This window comes from Hydractinia symbiolongicarpus, chromosome 7, assembly GCF_029227915.1.
Source record: "Hydractinia symbiolongicarpus strain clone_291-10 chromosome 7, HSymV2.1, whole genome shotgun sequence".
NCBI classification, from domain to species: Eukaryota; Metazoa; Cnidaria; class Hydrozoa; order Anthoathecata; family Hydractiniidae; genus Hydractinia; species Hydractinia symbiolongicarpus.
The window spans coordinates 3,900,209-3,921,888 of record NC_079881.1 but is presented as its reverse complement, the minus strand read 5'-3'; the positions used below and the strand labels follow the sequence as shown (position 1 = coordinate 3,921,888).

Sequence of the window (21,680 nt, the reverse complement as noted above, 5' to 3'; positions counted from 1 at the left end):
CTCAAAAAGGGAAGAGCATTGCAATACCGCCATCTAATTTTTTTACAAATAGAAAGTTTAAACTCGCAAACTATGCAAAAAATCTTAACATTTTACTCCATGTTGATTATCTTCATTTTTAGACTGTTAAAAGGATTATCAAATGTGTGGACATTTGTGGATATGATTTAAAATTTGAAAAACTTCTCATAGCTGGTAATACTTTGTTTATATATATACTTTATTGCCACTTTCTTACCTTGAAAATTGCTGTAAAATACAGTTGTATTAACAGTCTTAATAGGGTAAGGAATCCTTAGAAATGCTTCATTATAGCTTTTCCCTGTTTGTCTGCCTGCCTGTCTTTCTGTCCGTTTTCAAAATAAAACGATCTAACTAAAGTATATTTTTTTATTTAGTTGTATTTTATATGTTATTCACTGTTTAAATTTTCTTCACGGTTTTCTACCACAGGAGAATTCTTTTGTTATCTATCTCATTTTAAGTTCAAACCTCTGATTGAAATTTACAACAGACTTGTACAAAAAATGAACTTTACAATTTATTTTGTTATAATTTTTTCTATACGATATTAACCTTCCATTTTTTAATTACTTCAGCACCTACAAGGCATTTAACTAGTTTTTGTTGATTGTTGCAAGTTGTTTTATGAAAAAAATAAAGCTGAGAACGTAAATATAAGAAAGTAACATACTTTAGTAATTTCGAATGGGTCTTCAGTCGTACATATTTCTTGTGGTATGATAATGTATGATAATAATTATTAATAACTCATTGTATGTCAACATTTTTTTATTTATTTTGTCTTCACCATGTACCTTCTATATTTTAGCCAACGACTGTCTTACGGTACTTGTGGCGTCCCTGGGGACCAGCATTAGTGTCAGTTGCTTAGGTCTTGTTTGTTTCGTCAATGGTCAACTGGCAAACATAGATAAAAGCACATACAGGTTACTGAAATCTGCCCTGCTTCTTGTTGAAAAGGTATCTTTATTTTCTGAAATTTATATAGTCCTCAGTTAATTAACTTTATTACGTCTTACTAAGTATGATGCCGTACCAGCCAATGAACTTCTTGAACTAAACTGGTGCTTATTTGTTTTTTCGAGAAATGTTTTAGCTAAATAGAAACCAAAACAATGAATAAATAACAAGAGTTCAATACTTGATTCGTCTTATAGGAAACTGTAATTACTGTAGACAGGTTAAAATACCAAATAGAGTTTGTCTTTCTTTAATTAGTTTTTTTTTCAGAAATATGATTATTTATTTTGGGCCATTGTAATTTTGCAAGATATGAGGAAAATATTTTATTGTCTTCTTTTTTCACAAAATAAGCGATTGATCATCTCTTTAACAGGTTGTTTCGGTTGTTGGTCAATCACTACCTGCTAACGTGATTCCAGAATTAATTGGAAATGACAAACCACTAGTTAAACTGAAACTCTTTGCTGATCAAGAGCTACTTGCTGTACTTCTAAAGATCTTTCAAACTCTACTTAGCATTAAAAATATTCCCATATTGGAAATGGTTTACAGGTATAATATGTCATTTCTTACATTTCTTTGTTTACATTGACTTTTTCAGCATCCAATCCATGATTTGTTTACTTCTTCATTTTGATCAGATTATCAATTTTGCAGTTTTGACTACTGTTGTCACAACTTTTTAGTTCTTTATATTTTTTAATAACATGCATTGCATACTTGTTAATTGTGCATATATTTCATTGCAGTTGCATTTAAGCTTTTAAAAAGCTGTTTCTTTTGTTGACTGAATTTGTTCGCCATTTGCCAAACTAATGTACAGTACATAAATTTAGGCCAATATTTGATTAATAATCAGTAGAATATAAGATCCCAAGCAGAATCATCAACTACTATTTCTTTTGCAGTTTGATTGTTGTTTTATGCACTGAACTTATATATTTTTCTAATAGGTTGTTTGTAGCTGATATTATGTTGTCGTACAACACATTGATGACATCGACAGAAGATACAACTGTACTAAATGATGCAAGCAATGAAACAGTAGTTAAGAACGGCGTTGTGATACAGGTAGTGATTTTATCTGCAACTTTGGGAATGAAATTACATCAAGCAGTAGTGACTTAGTATTAGAACATTTTGCTTCCCGTCCAACCCATGCTAGCATGGAAAACGGACGTTAAGCCAAGAATGATGATGAATGATGCTTGAAATCCAGGGTCCCTGCTTTAAACCCCACTCATGGTAATTGCAAAATTCACGTCTCCTTGTGCTACTGCGACCAGCTAGATTCACCTAATTACGTTTTTAGATGTGTTTTAGGTGAAAAAGGCTCATTGGGAGATTTTGCTATGACCTACGTGTGTTAAAATAGTAGCCCCTCTTCTTGTATGCGCCAGCACATTGTAGTGTAATTTTATAGTGCAGTGGCTATGGCCATGAAAATGGTTGAGGATTGAAAATATTTCGTTGCTTTAAAAATAATTTGTTTTTTAGCCCTCAAGTAAAGGAAGCTTGGCAATCAGGAATGCATACACCAGAGTTGTATTCGATTTAGCTGCATTGGCAGAAATAGCAATTTATAAATCTTCGATTACTGGTGCGTGGAAAGTTGAACCATCTACATATTCTTTGCTGACATCTATGATGGACCCCTCTAATGCTGCACTGGCAAAGAATTTTCCTGGGGTTCAATTTGCCATATTATCAACGCTGTTTTGTCATTCTCAGCGATGCAACAATTTCATTCCCAGTAGCAAGACAAAAAGTACTTTTCATTCTGAAGAGTCAGTTCACCTTATACAGATGTTGTGCAAGATTCAATTTAATCCAGATGTTAGCAGTGATGTGAAGTAAGAGATTTTACAACATGCTTATGTTTTTAAGAGTTTAAGACAGCATTTAGCATCTTCCTATTGTGTTGTGTACTATTGGAATTTGTCACCAATAATTTTAAGTACTTTTTTTAACACATTTTAATTTGATGTTATGAAACAATGGGAAGTGTGGTGGAACTTCCAAAACATATCAAAACATGATTGAATAGAAATGTCTTCCTATGATCTTTCTCCCTAAACTTACTTGCTGCTTCAGTCTTCCAAAAAAAATTATTTTTTGTCTGTACCAAGTGGTTCATTTCCATATAAATGCAAATAAGATCAAACTTTACCCTATCTCCATGTCAAACTTTCATGATTATTTTAAATAGTATAAGAATTTTGTTTCCCTTAGTTTTCTCTAAGCTCAGGGAAACAAAAGGGTTGCCCTTCAGGAAGCAATTTGTTAAAAGTTTTCATCTTGAGGTATGTAAAAAGTTTAATGGTGTGTAATTGTTTTGTTTTTCTAGATGTCTTTGTGCTGTTTGGCTAAGTGATATTGCTAATTCAATAGCTGCCCTGCCTATGGATGTTCAAAAGCGACAATGGGATTTGATGCAAGTAGTTGATGCCCTCATACTTTTGTGTAAGTAGATTAACTTTTATTTAAAGAGTTTTAAATGGCAACAGTGTTCGTGTAAATGACCTTTTTATGAAATAATCTCATGTTGGGCTTTTTTACCTAATTGTTGCTGAGCTCCGTTTTAAAATCCCGTAAAAAAATGATGTTAAAAAATGATCTCTCATTGTTGAATTTATTTTCATGTTTAATTTCCAGGTTATGATTTTGAGCCATCCATACGAAAGGAAGCTGCAAATTCAATCCTCAAACTTACAAAAACTAACTTGGTGCATCCAATGGTGTTAGGAAGGTTGTTGGGTGAATGTTTACCTCATTTGACTGATACGAATCAAAGTGTGCGTGACGGTTTCAGGAAAATGGTGACTTCCTTTCCTGCTGATTTATTAGCAAGGTATCTGTTGTAGAGATTGATACTGGTTATGTTAATTATGGCCACCTTTCTGATCTTTTTGTGGTGTGTGCTTAGGGTGCTTTATTAACGTACTATTTTATTTTTAGGCGCAAATAAACTAACTGCTTATATTTGAAGTTTAGTATCATAAAAAATAAAAGAGCTTCGTTTTAAAATCCCGTAAAAAAATGATGTTAAAAAATGATCTCTCATTGTTGAATTTAAAATAAAAAATGCAAATAAACTAACTGCTTATATTTGAAGTTTAGTATCATAAAAAATAAAAGAGTTTATTGATTGATTGATCAATTAATGCAGGAACATCTAGCCTAAAGATGTGCTACAAGATTCTGATAAACTTTATACATTTTGTCCACAATGAGTTTTTGGTTAATTTATTTTAATTGTTATTTTCTGCCTACCTGACTTGCTTAAGAACACGTCAAATAACAGTTTCATGGTAGTAAAAAGCTTATTAAATAAATTTTTATGGATTGTTAATAATAAAACTTATCTTTTTTTAGTTTACCAACCATAGCAGCACATTTTAACAAGACACATTTTTTGGGTTTGCCTCATACATTGTTTGTCTCTTGCAAAGATGACTTGTGGCTGCAATGCAAGAAACACATGTGCAGATTACCAACTGGAACTTTGCATTCTTATGGCTTTAAATTGATTATGAATTATCTGTTGACGCCTAAAACAAAGTAAGTGGGATGAAACATAATTTGGTGGGAAAATCATATGTTCTAAATTGGTGTTCTCATCTTGAATGATGTTAACTTTTTAACTGATAGTTTTTTACTGATAGTTTTATACGGTACAAGCTGTTATATCTGGACCAAAAAGACCCATTAATTTGGTCAAAAGACCGAATGTTTACTCCAAAGGCTAGTTTCCTTTTAGCACTATTCTTCTATATAGCACAAAAAAGGGCAGTTCATTTTGATCAAGCAGGATTAGTGGATTTCCATGAATTTGAGCAGAATACGAAGATAATGTTATTAAAACAAAAACAGAAAGGTTCTGATAACGTATAGAGTTTTAAGATTGTTGGGTTAAGGGCTTTTTGTTTGTTTTTTTGCTCAAAAATTTGAATATCTTTAAAACAAGGTTTTTCTCAGGAAATTAAAAAAAAAAGTTGCAAACAATAAAAAAAGTGAAACAAAAATCATTCAAGGTAAAAGTTTTAGATTAAAATAAAATTAATTTTTGTGTCATTTGTTGTAATAGAAGCCATGCTATACATAATGCAAGTATATTTAGAAGTTACGCCACCATCTTCATATTTTTTAAAATTTTGTTGCAAGAAACGCTGTGCCGAATGAACAAGTTTTTTTGGTTTTGGCAATTTACTGTTTTGGTTGTATTTATTATGTTGGCTAATATGTTACTTTAAATTAAATTCATTTACAATTCTGTTTTTTATTATAGGCAAAACCAAAACAATGAACAGTGGACAGAAAATATTTTCTTTACCTCACAACGCTTGGGTAAGATTGCAGAACCGGTCTCTGGAGACATAAATGCATTTCAGCGTTTCATCAGCACCCTCGATTCCACATTTCCTATAAATGTGAGTTGGTTTTATGACATGTGTTTAAATCTCATACATATATATATAATGATATCTTTTATGTTTTATTTTATTTCGGTTTGTTTTCAGGGTAGCCATTTTGAAAGTGTATTGTGTTTTTGGTTAACATGGGAGGCAGCAAACTTTTGCGTACTGTCCAGACTAAAGACCCCATTAGGAAAAGCAATAGACACATTCCAAACCATAGAAGGTAACCACTGATTAAGTCCTTTTTTCAGTAAAAATTACAATTTGAAGTGACTAATATGTTTGACTGACATGTTTTTACTCTTTTCGTAATAGGAGTCTTGAAGGACCTTGAATCGAAGTTTAGAGAAAAGACAAAGTGCGACAAAACAGAGAAAAAAGTAAAGAGTAAACAGAAAGAATCCAATCAACAGCAGAATACTGGTAGGCCATTTTAGACAATGAATAACTGAAACCCCGTTTTTGCTTTGATCGTTTTACTGGCTGAAAAAAACCCAGCAAAACCAACTACGAGGATGTATTTCACGAAGAGAAAACCATTATACTGATAATTTTTTTAGCCTGTTTACATGCTTCAGGTTTTACTAGAAAACTTCTAGGAATTCTTTTAAAAATGTGTTGTTGTTTTTTTCTTACAGAAACTTCAAATCACATGTATGTACAGCAAGCAGTCTTGCTTTTACACTTCCTTGAAAATTTGGAAAAGTTAATGTATAATGCATACGAAGGAACAGCAACATCCTTACCACCCGCCATCAGGGTAACTGTTTTCACCAGTATTTGTTCAACTTTTTCTGAAGTAATACAAATGACAAAATTTGACATACCTGTTTAAATTTTTAGGCTGTGAGAACGTTTTTTCGAACCAACCGTAGCACATGTTATGAGTGGTTGAATCGCATACAAGGTAGTATCACAATCCTTGCAAGTTTATGTGGCAGTCCAGAGAAAGCAATAAGAACTGGTTTTTTGTGGTTGCAACGTTTAAAGAACAATGGCAACACACAGGTGGTGTTTTTTGTTTTAAATTAATTTGACTAATATGGACCAATTTATTTGATTAGATTTTCAAGTAGTTTTTTACTAGGCTTTTGAACTTACTTAAATGTTTTAATTTTGGCAACATAGACTTTTCTAACGGATGAAGTTTTAATGATTAATTTTTTAAAGATATAATCCCAGAAAATCAAAGCAAGTAAATTAGTTTTTTGTTTTTGTATAATCATTTATTTCTTCAGGAATTTTAAACCCTTAAAAAGCTTTACAGAATTTTCCTCTTTTTTGTAATAAATTTTGAAAACTTAAGTCTTACTTTTCACTGTCTGTTTCTTTGTATTGCAATACTGATTAAAAAATGTCACTCCACTAGCCATGCTAATCTAATGTTTTTAGTTTTTTTATTTTATTCTTAGGGCTCTGAATTTGAGCATGCTATTGTAACAGTTGTGGACGCACTTACCCAACTTCATTGCTACGAATGTGTGCATGGTGTCCTTGAGTGGTCACGAAAAGTTGTTGGAAGAAACTTTTTTTGGCTGAATGGAGCAATACCTAAAGCGAAAGGAAGGTACATCTATTCGTATATTTATGTTTTTCTTTATTATTGTCCCAACATTGTCTATTCGAAATTAAATGTTTACTTGTAGTATTGTAAACAAAACTACTTTAAGTTCTGTAAAGAAAACAAGGCCAAACCTATTTAAAAAAATTGTACCTTGTACAGTTTTTAGATTGTGTTTTTTTTATTCTTAGTTTAGAGAATGCTGCAGAACAGCTAAAATTCTCCTTGCAAAATTACTTATCTCCTGATCGTTTGAAATCTGAAAATGTTGGTGAAGTCAAAAAAGCAACCGTAACCTTACTTACTAAAGATCCTGTGATAAATGCGGACTCAATCAGCACCCAATTTTTAGTTGGCCAGGTAATTTTACAACTCATTTTTATACTTTATTAATTTAAAGAACTGTTATTTATTTGGTATTCACCACCCAGATAACTAACACTAAAAATAACACAAAATTTTGATTATAAGTCAAGTGTTGACCAAAGTCATTAACTTTATCTAAATTAAAAAGACATTTATGTCCCCCTTTATTTTGTTTATAATGGTGAAAAATAAAACGTTTGCACTTTAAGGCAACTGGTGACCAAATTACGTAACACAGCAAAGTATATACAAACATTAAAATATGCCCTTATCATCATCATCATCATTATCATCATCATCATCATTCTCGACTTAACGTCCATTTTCCATGCTAGCATGGGTTGGACGGGGTATATTAATGACCCTCTTCTAATCTGATCTAGACTGTGTTAGATCTAAACTCAACTTCCTCTGTATCAAGTCTGTCCAGGATCAATTTGTCTTAATTAAATGTAAACAGTGTTGTTAAGAAGTGTGAGCAGATGCTACTGTGGTTTCTATTGGTTAATCATTTTCCCAAAATTTGTTGGTGTTTTTTGTTGTTTGTTTGTGTTATTTTTTGTTCGTATTTTATTCCTTTAATTTAACAGGTTACTGATTGCTATTTGCAACTTTGTGATTGGAATGAAGTTCAAGAATGGAACAAAACAGTCAATGAACTACACCAGAAATTTCCCTCTGTGGAGGGGCTCTTTTCAACAATTGATCATAGTTATGTGAAGTAAGAACTTTATTGAAATATTTTATATATCATTAGTTTCAAAGTTAGCTGGCACAATGCTTCATCAATTGTCTGATGGTTGAAATATGGTTTATTTATTTTCAAATATTTATTAAGGATAGTGTCTAACTGTCTATGTTAATTAAATATTAACATTTCATACCTAATTTCCCTCACATGCTGTGGTTTGACCCATTGCCACCAACCATCAGCCACCAACACAACATTGGGAAAGCAATAAAAGCTGATTTTAATTTGTTTGAAACAAAAAGATTTAAAGGAAATTAAATTTCCTTTAAGCTGCTTCGACGTGAAAATAAACATTTACAATTGAATTTTGAAGTTGATACAAAAGCCAGTCTTCATTAACAATTTTGAGAGTTTAAAAGTCTTAATTGGGAGTACCATATGTTTTTAATGGTCTTTATGATCTTTGCAGGGCAATGATGAAATTTGAGGAGCATGACTTCGCTGCAGTACATGAACAATTAGAGATGATCCCTGGAGCAACTGTTTCCAACATCTTGCAAGAACAGTTTCCTGTACTTGGTACTGTAAAAGAGGAAAAGGATTTACGTTTGAATAAGTACACACAGGAATCGAGCTCACCTTCTTCATCACTAGCCGACAGTTTAACTCCTCAGGCAATGCTGTGTCAGAGTCGTATATATTTGATGCAAGCCTTAACATTGTATTGGACATCTGGTTTAAATACTCTGAAAGGAAGTAGAGTGGGTAGCCTTCATAGCTCTGCATGGTATGGATAAAACATTTTTTTTCTCCTTATTCTATATAAAAAAGTTTGGATATCAATTCAAAGTCATAACATTTTCAGCAACACTTGCATTACATATTTTTTGGTCTATCAATATAGCAATAAACTCCTTTATACTCAGAAAGAGATGGCCGGTCAATTTTGTTTTTGCAAATATCAAAAGCAGAGAAATAGTTTGAATGCTAATGACATAAAAGTAAATAGCTTTGTTTTTTTAGATCACACTTTTTTCCTATTGCTTTTAAAGTTATGTATACACTTAAAGTTTAGGTATCATTTACACTATAGAATACAGCTATTGTCAGTATTTAATTGTACTTATTTTAGGGAAACTGTTGATAATCTACTTTCTCAAGCCAACGAAGCAGCTTCAACGCCACTCCATTGTATGCTATTAAACTACTCCATGAAAAATGCAGCACCTTTTCTAATGCAACTGAAATCCATTACTGCTATCAGAGAAACACTGATGGTTACAGATATAAACCTGGTAAATTGTGTGCTGCTCTACCAATGTTGCTTGCTTCAAAATAATTTTACTCATTGATAGTACAAAAGATTTAAATTTATCAGTGTGTAATATCTGAAAAAGGACTGACTAGGAGTATTTTTGATAGTTTGACAGTATTTTCAGTTTTAGCTCTTGCTAGAAAAAATGCAAATACAATTTGTTAAAAAAGGTTGGAAAACCTGATTAAATTTTATATATATTTTTTATACCTCTCCACTGCTGTCTGTAGTTAACAAACCTCAATATTCTATATAAGCAACCAAGAAGTAAACTTAGATCTAAAATATATATATGCATATGTATGTGTATGTATAGTGGCATAATGTTATAATAAAAATGAACTAGAACTCTAGTATCTTTCACAAGCTGTATTGTTTTGAATAAAGATTCTGCCTTCACTTTAGGGCAATGACGAAACCATGTTCATGAACGTGTATGGACAAAACCAATACATTGATGCAAGCAAAACAGATATATCCATCTTAAATGAAGCATTACGAACTACATCCTATTTACAATATCACCACTCACTGCACAAGAAAGGTTGGGTTGGTCCTGCTGTCCATTCTGGTGATAAATTGCCTGATGTTCAGATGTTGCAAGTGATGACTGCCAAGTTAGCTCGGAAACAAGGAAATAAAAAGTTAGCTGAATCTTTACTTGCCAAACAGCTCAGTCTGTTGGAATCTAAAGGAGCAATGGATGGAAAAATGTATCTGACAGGCGGTGCACAATTAAAGTTAAAGCAACTTACAGCATCAGTGAGTTCAGGAAAAATTGTAGATCCTCTGGCCTCAGTCGATATTTTAAAAGAGTCTGCTAAGCTTAAACGAACTTTAGGCAATACCTCAGAAGCCATTGATGTCATGTGTTCCAGCATTTTACTTTCTGAAAGACAGTTACATGCTGGCATAAGTAAATCAAGTAATAGTTATGCAAAATTATCAGAAGTTTTGGCACGTTCTTACGTGACACTTGCTAAATGGATGCTTACAGAAAATAGAGTTTTAAGTCCTATTGGTGAAGCAGAAGAAACAGTGTCCATAGGACCAAAAGTGAGAGAAGTTATAAAAGTTGCTGGGAAATCTGGTGGAGGTCTTTCAAAAGTACTGCTCAATGCAACTTCGAAGTTAACAATGATGGCAGAAGGCGATGTTATATGTGGACATTTACTCCATAACAGTACATACAGATGCCCAACTTTAGGAAAGACCTGGTTTGCCTATGCAGATTGGTGTTATAAATGGGGAAGAAAGACAGTTGAGCAAGAGAGGTAATGTTATTTGATTTTTTGATTTGATCACTTAAAAATTTTACATGCTTAAAGGATTATGTTTTTTTCATGATGATTTTTTTTTAGCACTTCTACCAACATTGAGCTTCTTGATGAAGAAAAGGACTTAGTGAAAAAGGCATTGCCAAAGGGTACATCAGAAACTATTGTAGAGAAAGTTATCAATGTGCTGAACAAAGCATACAGTGCAAAAGAATTTAATATGATTGACGAAGACATTTCGAATGTTTCAGATGAGGTAAGACTATTTTTGTGCCAATTGCAGGCGCTGAGTATTAAGAATTGCGGCAGAGGTATCAAAAACTATTTTTAAAATGATTAGTCAATGAAACGATGACAAAGGCAGTTTGAGCATCGATTCTAGTAAGTTTGAACATTTAAGGTTCTTATAGTAACAAATGTTTCAGTTTCACTTTTATCAGTAGAAATAACGTTAACAATGACATTAAAAACATCACATGTTGTACTGTAAAATTCTCAATAAAGCTGTAGCATGGCTATTTTGAATAGACAGACAGACAAACAACTATTATTATTATTCTAACTTTTGATTATGTTATATTCCCTAGGCAGGTGACGATGTCGACGTAGAAAAAATCAAAAATCAATTGCTTGCTGCTACTGATCATGCAATAGCTGGCAATGCAGAAGTCTTAAACTCCCTTATTGGTGTATGGACTGGTATAATCGACAGAGTTTTCTCACATTATAAACAAGCAGCCACAGCTTACTTCACTTATTTGAAGTTGAGTGGCACTGAGGTGAGAATGGTTCTGGGATGTCACTGAATTAGAATAAACCAGAGATTTTAAAGCTTGTATAAAGAAAAGAAACTTTAATATCCTTGTCATAGTTAAAAATTTCAGCTAAATTTGTACATTGTGGTGTCCAGTATTTTATATTGGCTTGAGAAGATATTTGCTTTTGCGTAAAAAAATATTAACAAGATTTCGGATTAAAATTAAAAAAGACACAAAACGATCGGAAGATTGACATATTTCATGTTAACCAGTTCTTTGTACAAAGATACATGTTACAAGAGTATTTTTTCCATTTTGTTTAGTCATTTGAGCCTCCAGATGTTCTTAAGAGAAGCGAATATGGAAACATTACAGCCACACTACGTTTGCTGAGGTTGCTGGTCAAGTATTCTGGTGAGCTGAAGCAACACATGCAAGATCCATTCAGTCAAACACCCACAAAGCCATGGAGAAGTAAGACCATAACATATCATATAGGACCACTCATATTATATGCTTTAAGGAAAAAAATTACCATGAACTCTAATACATAGAAATTTGGAGCTTGTCTCTACTATTATTAATCATCAATGGATTAAAGATAGAAGTACACATTGTAATTTTTTTTCTAATTGATACCACAAGTAGCTAACATGTTCAGCTATGTTTTAAAATGTGCAAGCAGAAAAATATGCATATTTAGTATTTTTACCAATGTAATACAAACATTTTTTTTGCAGGCATTATACCACAGTTATTTGCCAGATTAAATCATCCTGAGAAGTATGTTCAAACCATGGTTGCAAATTTGCTCTGTCGTATTGCAAAAGACTCTCCACAGTTGATCGTTTACCCCACTGTTGTTGGATGCACAGATATGATGCCACAACAGCAACTCAGCAAGAGTTCTGCGGCAGGTATTACTGGTCTTCTTCATTGCTGGTGGGGTTCATAAGGGAATTTTGGTAAATTAAAAAAATAAATATAAGAATAAAATATAAATAGCGGTTGATATTTTTTTAAGGAATACTGCGAGCTTACCAATACCAAGATGAAGACGAGTGTGAGCAACCTGTTGCTGAAGATTCTAGTCAAGATGACGATATCAGCGTAGTCTCACAAGCAGATACTGAAGCTGCCTCCTCGCAAGAGGAACAGCCTATAATATCAGTTGAAGAAAAAGCCATGCTATCCTCTCTCCATGTCATCCTGGACACTTTAACTGAAGATACTCCATTACTTGTACAAGAAGTGAAATGCGTAATACAGGAATTGCGTAGAATTACTCTCCTCTGGGATGAGCTGTGGTTAGGTTCGCTTACGCAACTCCACCAAGAAGCTCAGCGGTAAGTCAAAATAATTATGTTATCAAGTTGTTTATTGTTACTGCAGTGTTCATTGTTTTATCAAAAGACATGATTTGTATCTTTTGTATCATGTTGATTTATACAATCAATAATGTTTTGTCTTTGTTTAAACTTGTAGACGCATGCATCAATTGGATGCAGAGATCAAGAGAGTGAACGCAAATAATACTTTGTCTGAATTGCAAAAATCTGGATTGATAAAAGAGAAGCATTCTGCTCTTATGAAGCCTGTAAGTAACGTAACGATTATTCACTTATTGTCGGTTGCTTTGTAGGCTTTACAGATCAAGTAGCCTACCATAAAAGCTGATATTAACGTTAAAAGACTGTAAATATGATTCAATAAACTATTTCAGCTTAGAGGTTAATAAATCTTCTAACGTTGTATGTTGAATTCTTTATATCTCATTTTTTATTGCAACTATCTCTTTCTTTTACTATCTAAATTACTTTGTGACACAAGGTATGAATGACTCTTTTCCCTTTAGTTATTTTATGCCCTCGAGCGACTACACAAGATTACCAGTCAACAGCCTGAAACACCACACGAGCAAGCCTTTCAAAACAACTTTGGTGCACAAATTAATAAAGCTATTGATGCATTAAAAAATCCTGTTAATCCATCAGCACCAGAGCAGAGTTGGGAGCTAGCAAAGCAGGTAAAATATTTATCACATCATCTCTATTAAGGAAAAGGATTGGTGTTACTTAGTTTCGTAACAAAAGATTGTTTGATATGTTGATTATGTTTGCTTGCTTTAATATTAAAATGTTGTTGACACATTTTCAGTTGTACCAAACTCTTCAAATGCGTGCGCAGAAGAAACCAATGAACAATTTGGCAATGGAAGAAATCAGCCCAACTTTGTCGAAGGGTAACTTTCAGTTACTACCACTTCCCGGGATTGAAGGAATCGAGGAACAGGTTTGCAAAATCACCAATCGTTTGTTACCATCGATTGACTGTGAGCTGTTTCTCTTAATGTTTGTTATTCTTGTTGTAGACAATCAGCTTAAAGACCTTCAGCAATGATATTCAAATTCTCCCAACGAAAACAAAACCGAAGAAACTTATCATGATTGGTTCAGATGGACAAAGGTAATAGAATTAACTTTTGGCATAGAAATGACATCACAGCGTTTTGTGCATTTTGTTATGAGCCTGTATGACTTTTTTTCCTCTGGGGATGGTTGGAAGGGCTTTGAAAATTTATTCTGTTATTATTTTATAATCTTGAAGGTTTTGTTGATGCAGCTTGTTAGAGATCCCGAATATAATATCGAGACCATAGATGATATTTTTCACCATGTCTAGTAACTAAATTTTGTGTTTTTTGTACACGTGTTGGTGTTTTCTTTAAGATTAGGACCGATATGGCATATCAGAAGCCTTTTTGAATCAGCCCTAGGACAAATTAGAAAATGTGTTGGAAATGGATGCTGTCTAATAATCCGTTCGGGCTAACTTGTTAATTTATTTCTTATGTCCTCTTAGATATCCATACTTGTTCAAAGGATTGGAAGATCTTCACTTGGACGAACGGATCATGCAGTTCTTGGAGATTTGTAATCACATGTTTTCGAAGGAGGACAAGTGAGTTGTGTTTTGTGCTTTTTTTTCTATCTTCGTGGCCAGATACTAATGTCTCTGTAGGTCCGAAAAGCATTTAAAATGACTTTTTAGCTCAGCGTTTTTTGACCTGAAGTTTTTTAGGTATTTGGGTTGATCTCGTTTGGTCAGATTAGTTCCTAAAAAAACTGGTTGTTATGCAAAGTTAGTCGAGGTAACTCTTCCTAGTACATTTAATTACTTTTTCTTTCAGGTCTGGTGAGAAAAAATACTTTGCTCGACATTATTCTGTAACTCCTCTTGGGCCACGTTCTGGATTGATACAATGGGTGGATGGTGCTACTCCGTTATTTGCGTTATATCGGCGATGGCAACAGCGAGAAGCTGCTGCGCAAGCCTTACTTAAAACTCAGGTAAAAAAATCATCTTTGTAATTGTTTCTCTTCCTAAAGGAGATGGCATTTAATGAAGTGATCTTTTCATACCAATCACAAGGTAAAAAATACCTCAACTTAATTTGTTTGTTGTGGTTGTGGGTTATGAGTATAGTTAGTGCTGTAATTAGCTTTTGTATCAATTTCAATTCTTCATAATGCAAGTGTTTAGGGAATACGAATTCTTGTGTACTTGCACGTGCTTGTCTATGTTTTAGGCTGACAAGAACGCACCAGTCCCTGTGCAACCTCCTTTAAGACCAACTGAATTGTTCCATAACAAAATAAACCCCTTACTGAAAGAGAAGGTAGGTGGTACGGGTACTTCTTAAAAGTATTTGCTAGTCTACTAATCATGTTTTAAGGAAAAATTAATATACCGGTTCAATAATCAAATAAGGTTATGTTTAGAAGGGTATTTTCTTCTTTTAAAGCGATCTGTGTGAACCTACAAATTGTAATTACTGTTTTGTGTTTGAAATATAAGTACATCACACGTGGATAGTCACCGCCTGGTTTGCGATACCTATTTTGTTAATAAGAGAGCTGACACAAGAAAGAGTAGTAAGGGGTTTGGTGTATGTATGTATCGTTGATAGAGTACACAAAATGTGGAAATTATCTGTATTTATTTTAAAAAAAAAATTATTTTTTTTTGTTAGGGTATCGACATGAGCACTTCACGCAAGGAATGGCCTTTAAGTGTTTTAAAAAAAGCTTTGCAAGAGCTTAGTAACGACACGCCAGTAGACTTGTTAAGTCGGTATGTAAATCTTCCATTTTGTGCTCATTCATAAGTCGTGATGATTCAACAGAATATGTATGTAGATATACTTGATTGTAAACTCGTCTTTTTTTAGTGAATTATGGTGTGCGAGTACCAACGCTGCTGATTGGTGGGCTGTCACGCAGTCTTACTCACGCTCCGTCGCTGTAATGTCGATGATCGGTTACGTGATTGGATTGGGAGATCGTCACCTGGATAATATATTGGTCGATTTAACTACAGGAGAGGTATGGTATATGAACAGTGTCGTGGTTTTATATTACATATCACTTACGTTATGGAGCAGTCATTTTTTGCAATGATATTTTATCAATCCATGGGAAGTGTGGCAAGCAGAGTACTATTTCAAGCAAAATCTTTGTGGGAAGATTATTTCTTCACTTTGATAGATAAAGCTGTATGTTTAGTCTCCAATACAAAACCAGCAGGATACTTGGTTTTCTCCTTCCCTTTTTCTCTACATAAGGTGCTTCTTATTAGTTCGAGAAAGCAAATCCAGTCCTTGTAGATGAGTGCTTTTTTGTTTGATGTCTAATGTAGTTCATAATGTCTTTTTTAACGCGTTGGAAAATCTCTTCCTTGCTTATTTTTATGAGGTATCTGAGAATTATCTTTCTGTTGCATAGGTTGTTCATATTGACTACAACGTTTGCTTCGAGAAAGGAAAAGCTCTGCGAGTTCCGGAAAAGGTACCGTTTCGAATGACGCGAAATATGGAAGCTGCTCTTGGTGTGACTGGCGTAGAGGTATCCCTTAAAAAAATTCTTACAAATTATTGTGAATTATTGTTATTAGTGAATCATTCAGATATGTGCTATCTTGTGTTCTGAATCATTCTAATTAGTCATTTTTTCCCCTCGTACACGATATTGACCTAGTGTAAGCCTAATTGGGCGATATGGCCTAATTACACTACCCTAGGATATGACTAGCTGGTGCATACCTTTCGTATTATGCAAATGTCAAAATTACGTGATTTTCTTTTTCCTTGCTATTCCGCTCTGTTTACTAACAACACTGTCTGGCTGCGACATGATATCTTGCCTGTCTAGTTGTCTGTGCTGTAACGTATTTTTTACACCGTAGAAGGCGATTAAAACTTTCTTCTTCTTTTTTCATTTTAGGGAATTTTCCGCAGCTCATGCGAGAAAGTGATGCACACACTGCGTCAAGGTCGTGAAATTCTATTGACACTCCTTGAAGCGTTTGTATACGATCCCTTGATTGATTGGACGACAGCCAACGATGCAGCGTTTGCTGGTGCTTTTTACGGAGGGGGAGCTGGTGCCGACGAAGGTAACAAATTCAGTAGAAAAGAAATGGAGAGAGGAATCACGCAGACGTTGTTGTCGACTCGCGTAGCAGAGATGAGCGTGCTTTGGACTGCTAATAAGTATGTTTGAAGAATTCTTGTGTTCTTGATATATCAGTTGCTCACTAAATAGGACGAAGTTAGCAGCCTTTGATTGGTTGAATTATTGGTCCTTACTTAGTTGAGTTTGAGGGAATTTCTACTAGTGTTATTAGAGCCGTTCGTAATGACTTGGGCGATTACTTTAATCTTTTAAAAAGTTAAAATATGCATCGAAGATTTGCCAGGTACTTCAGGGTAAAAAAGATTTGTCATTCGCGTTGGTGATTCTAAAAAAATGTGACATAATTATTTGTTTTGTCATTGCAGGAACGAGCTGATATCGTCAGTAAATAAACTAAAAACATTGTTGGAACATTACTTGCAGACGTTGAACAGTCAGTGGTACTCTCAACAAGAAATTTCCACACTGCAACATCAAGCTAGCTTGTTGAAAGCAGCACTGGTGAAATCTGATCATCCATTACATAGCTTGCAGTCAAGGTAAAATACTTATAGCTAACCACATCTAGTGGCCCTGGTGTAGTGGTCAGTGTAGTAGAATTGAATTAGAATAGATGTTCAAACTTCTCTCTGGCGGATTTTAAGTTTAGCTATCAGACTGTTTTGTACAATTGAATTGGCATGGTAGACAAGCGATTTAGAGGGAAGTTTTCCATTCTGTGGTAGTTCTGCGAAAGCTTAGCTTCCCTATACTCAATAACAGCAGTGCCGTGCAACATACCAAATTCCTATTTTCGCAACAATTCTTGTGTCGCTTGTTATGCAGCAAATGTTTTCCCAATAAAGCTGTAATCCAGTGATTTTCACCTTCATTGCAGTAAATCGTGACAAATAACTCTTCTATTTTTGTCTTAGGTATGATAAACAAGAAAAGCTGTTATCAGATTTAAAGAGTTCAAAAGATAAGATACAAGAAAAATTGTTGGAATGTGACCAAATGCAAAACGAATTCAAAGTAAGTCAAATAAACAACTAACTCTCATTCGCGTTTAATTCTTAAAGTTAAGTGTAAACGTACTCCATCTCAATGTTCTTGCCCTCCTTCTATATGCTTTGTGCCCATTTGCCTTTCATGTTTGAATTTTCTTTCTAGCACGCGTTCATGGCTATTCAAGGAAATCATTTCACGAATTTATTCACGGAAGTTTGCAAGCTAGCTGACGTAGGCTCCCCGTGTTACGGTCCTGCAGTCAACTTTCTGAACAGTGCTGGTCAATCGAACGTGGTAGCTCAGTGCGAGCAAATCGAAGAGGAGCTCTCGTCAGCCTTAAACCAGAGACGCAGTGCGTTGCGAGCATGTCTTGAGACCATACTGTCATATTCAAGTCTTGTTAGTCAAGTGAGTGGATTGTCTCATAACAAAATGATTATTGTCATCGGATATACACGCTTTTTTATCAGAGTATCAAAATTCTAACCACACTGATCACTATTGTAATTTCTCTATTGTTTTAAGCAATAGACCTTTTGTTTATTATCTGAACTCACCAGCCTGATATTTTTATGGAGCATACTCTTACAAAGAAAAAGCGCGTATTTTTATCCAACAATTTTTCAATTTTACCATATTTATTCTGATCACATCGTGTAAAAAGCACCAAAAAAATACATGTAGCTTTCATAGCACTAGTTAAATTGGTTTAACAGTCTAAGTAAAGTTACTCACTATTTGCTTTTTTGTGTTCTAACTTGTCCTCTTTTTTTCATCAACTAATTGATCAAATTTGAAACATTCTAACCGAATGTCCAGCTATGAAAGGATAAAAGTTACTCTGAACAGGAAACGGATGTGACTGTTGCTAAAATAAAAGGAAAAAAATATATACTGACGATAATTTGGTCGTGCTCTTTAGATTGTCTCACGGATGCGCAATTATTTTTTTGTTATTATTATTATTATTTTAGTTTAATAGCGATTACATGATCCATCAGAGTTTGTCCCATTGGGTACCTCTGCTCAAGTCCATTCTTGTGGAACCATCATCTGAAAAATGTTTAGAAGCATTGACGTTGCATCAAAGTATGGTGACGCAAAGAAATAAAATCAGAAAAGACGTGGAGCCATTGGTGCGTGCTTTAGAAGCAAAACTGAATCAGTATTTCACCGAACAGAATAGTCGTTTGATAAAAGTAAGCATGAATAGTTTACCCTTTGTGTGATATAAAAAGTGTCCTGAAGTTCAGCAAACAAAAATTTGATTGAAAGAGGAGATTAGTGAGACGATGGTTTTGTAATTAGTTTTCTGTAAGAGACATGCATTTTTGGTCCCGGGAAATTCCGAACTTTAGGATTTTCTGAACATTTATACCGCTTGCCCTTCCCTTAAAATGCTTTTATTTTATCTTTTATTTTATCTTTTATTTTTAATTTAATCTGTGATATAATTTTTTTGATTCTTTTATTAGCTGTGTGATCGTCGCAACCACGAACAGGCGAGCACATCAACACTATCCGGTCCTGTCACGGAAACATGGAACGCGTTGAGAAAATTTAACGGTGACGCAGGCGCTGCTGGTGCGACAAGTTTAGCATGCGTTACAGTCACTGCGTTGTCCACGCTGAACAAGCGACAGTTGGTGATGGAAAACGCGGCTGCTGGTAAGATAGCTTTCTCTTTTTAATCATGCGATGTTTCATGACAAGCTGAACTGGGAGTGGCACGTAATGTTGGGAGTGGTCTTGTTGTGTTTTTAATACCAAAAAAAACAAACGTATCATGTATTAACTTATCATGTATTTCTGGGTTGCTACATTATCCCTTTAATACTCTTAACATTCCTCGTCAATTGTTAGGGGCCGGTGATCGTTTAATGCATCTGACGTCACGTGACGGCGATTGGTTTCTCGACGAACTTTCAACGATGTGCGGCAACACGTCACAACTGCTGTCGGTGTTAAAAAACAATCCGCTTCGTGTGTCTCCACAGAAAAATAAGGGCAACGCCCAAGGTGACGTGATGGACAACATATCTGTGGGAATGCAAGTCGTGTTTGCTTCTGTGAAAACCTACAACAGTTTGCAAGAACTCATGTCTAACTTCCGTACCATCATAGTCCCCGAAGCTGTGAAGGCTTTCCTGAAGAACGACCCGTCTGTTCTACGTATCACTGAAGCTGTCAAAGCGGTGGTCGATTCCAGCGAAATCAAACTCCACGAACTGTGCGATAAATACCAGGAAGCGTTCAAGGAGCGACAAGATGTTACAGAGGAAGTTACGAATATAGTCAACTCTCTGAAGAATCGCTTGGAGCAGTTGGTTGAAGCAGACACTGAGCAAGACGAGGGTGGTATGAACTGTTTGTTGTCCACATAACAAGTTAAATTTTTTAACCACTTCAAAAACTTCTTGTTTTATCCGAAGTTCTTCTGACGCATCGCTTGTTTTAATAATTTTAATGTATTATAGAAAAGACTTCTATTAATCAGCTCTATTTAAACTTCTCAAATTACTTTCTTTAAGCGTCACCAAATTACTGTAGAAACGCCTGCTAACGTAGTAAATCACGTGAGCGTCACGTGAACATTGATTTCTGTGCATTTTAAGTAATGTTTTTATATTGTTTCAGCAAATCATGGAACACCAGTGATGACGGCCGGTCAGATGTTGCTAGCTGGATTCAATGGGCTTTTCACTAAAGTCGATGGCGAGTTATTAGCCTTGTACGAGATATTTCGTAAACTGAAAGTGCCAGAAGGATATGATAATATTGATCTCCAGCAAGAGCAGAAGAAATTGAAGGTATAGATCAACCGTAATAAACGCCCTACTTTTTATGTGAATAGTTAAGTGCATCTCTTGAATAAACCCCTTTCTCACTTCCATTGAAATATATATTGCTTGGACTGGGAAGTTACACACTAAAAGCATTTTTTATTTTATATTTTTAGCTCAGCAAGATAATGTGTTTCTCTGTAAACTCGAAATGGTTGAGCTTCTTATTCTTGAAGAAGTTGGTTGTGATTCATGGTTTCTTTGATGCATGTCTCCAACAATCCAGTAAGTATGCTTCGTCTACAACGGTGGAATAAAACTGACTATGCAACATTCTGCCTTTCACAACCAAGGACGAGATATTAGTTTAAAATAAAATTTTAATCACTGACATTTTTAACTTTTTGACGTTTTTATAATATTACACGTCCATTACACGACAGATAAATTTTGACGTTGAAGCGGGAAATTGTTGTTTATTTTGCATTTCAATTTTTTTGGCGGGAAAACAAAATTGGAAAAACAAATATGCAGCTGTATAAAGACAAAACTTGATGTAATATACTTGAGTGGGAAAATGAGTTTTCTCGAAAGCCTCCAACGTATCATTATTTTCAGATGTTTTTTTTCTCTAGCCGCCACCCGTGACATTGATGCAATGACGAAAGTCTTGAACAAACAAGTGGAAGAGACTGGTGAGAAGTTCTTGCGAGTTTTTAACGAAGAGTTGTTGTCGTTGCCGGTGAAACAGTTCATTGCAGAATGCGTGCAGTTTTTCATCATTGGTATACCTTCTCAAGCTCTCACGGCGCTCTCGGTGAACTATATCGGCTTGCTGGCTCCGGTCGTGGCGAAAGATATTAGAGATAGGAAGGTGACGTTCACATTTGAAGACGTTTGCAAGAAGGTAATTTTTTTTTACTTGTTTTTTTGGTTGTATATTTCTTTGTTTGTTTGTTTTTTGTCCTTTTTTCCTATAATTTGGTGAGATTATAACACTGGAACAAAGAGCTTGAGGTTGCTTTTTCAGAGTTTTCTATCTTTTATGTTTGCGTTTGTT

The 21,680-nt window shown here is 34.5% G+C and overlaps 1 protein-coding gene across 1 annotated transcript in view; it reads left to right on the top strand.

The window, feature by feature from the left end:
* LOC130648834 (serine/threonine-protein kinase SMG1-like) overlaps window positions 1–21,680 on the top strand; it is a 34,295-nt gene that overhangs the window by 6,111 nt on the left and 6,504 nt on the right. The window contains exons 13-56 of the mRNA XM_057454937.1: window positions 123–195; window positions 833–984; window positions 1,361–1,539; window positions 1,941–2,058; window positions 2,485–2,840; window positions 3,335–3,450; window positions 3,643–3,838; window positions 4,363–4,548; window positions 5,276–5,417; window positions 5,508–5,628; window positions 5,721–5,828; window positions 6,044–6,165; window positions 6,249–6,413; window positions 6,818–6,972; window positions 7,158–7,326; window positions 7,923–8,053; window positions 8,493–8,810; window positions 9,156–9,318; window positions 9,744–10,612; window positions 10,700–10,871; window positions 11,203–11,394; window positions 11,697–11,847; window positions 12,114–12,290; window positions 12,398–12,719; window positions 12,859–12,970; window positions 13,229–13,399; window positions 13,531–13,665; window positions 13,745–13,839; window positions 14,236–14,334; window positions 14,564–14,723; window positions 14,963–15,052; window positions 15,407–15,507; window positions 15,605–15,758; window positions 16,158–16,277; window positions 16,656–16,924; window positions 17,213–17,386; window positions 17,762–17,861; window positions 18,000–18,245; window positions 18,812–19,036; window positions 19,313–19,505; window positions 19,701–20,195; window positions 20,475–20,647; window positions 20,797–20,905; window positions 21,256–21,527. Of these exons, the coding sequence (XP_057310920.1) occupies window positions 123–195; window positions 833–984; window positions 1,361–1,539; window positions 1,941–2,058; window positions 2,485–2,840; window positions 3,335–3,450; window positions 3,643–3,838; window positions 4,363–4,548; window positions 5,276–5,417; window positions 5,508–5,628; window positions 5,721–5,828; window positions 6,044–6,165; window positions 6,249–6,413; window positions 6,818–6,972; window positions 7,158–7,326; window positions 7,923–8,053; window positions 8,493–8,810; window positions 9,156–9,318; window positions 9,744–10,612; window positions 10,700–10,871; window positions 11,203–11,394; window positions 11,697–11,847; window positions 12,114–12,290; window positions 12,398–12,719; window positions 12,859–12,970; window positions 13,229–13,399; window positions 13,531–13,665; window positions 13,745–13,839; window positions 14,236–14,334; window positions 14,564–14,723; window positions 14,963–15,052; window positions 15,407–15,507; window positions 15,605–15,758; window positions 16,158–16,277; window positions 16,656–16,924; window positions 17,213–17,386; window positions 17,762–17,861; window positions 18,000–18,245; window positions 18,812–19,036; window positions 19,313–19,505; window positions 19,701–20,195; window positions 20,475–20,647; window positions 20,797–20,905; window positions 21,256–21,527 (8,346 nt within the window). The remainder of the gene's footprint in view (window positions 1–122; window positions 196–832; window positions 985–1,360; window positions 1,540–1,940; window positions 2,059–2,484; window positions 2,841–3,334; window positions 3,451–3,642; window positions 3,839–4,362; window positions 4,549–5,275; window positions 5,418–5,507; window positions 5,629–5,720; window positions 5,829–6,043; window positions 6,166–6,248; window positions 6,414–6,817; window positions 6,973–7,157; window positions 7,327–7,922; window positions 8,054–8,492; window positions 8,811–9,155; window positions 9,319–9,743; window positions 10,613–10,699; window positions 10,872–11,202; window positions 11,395–11,696; window positions 11,848–12,113; window positions 12,291–12,397; window positions 12,720–12,858; window positions 12,971–13,228; window positions 13,400–13,530; window positions 13,666–13,744; window positions 13,840–14,235; window positions 14,335–14,563; window positions 14,724–14,962; window positions 15,053–15,406; window positions 15,508–15,604; window positions 15,759–16,157; window positions 16,278–16,655; window positions 16,925–17,212; window positions 17,387–17,761; window positions 17,862–17,999; window positions 18,246–18,811; window positions 19,037–19,312; window positions 19,506–19,700; window positions 20,196–20,474; window positions 20,648–20,796; window positions 20,906–21,255; window positions 21,528–21,680) is intronic.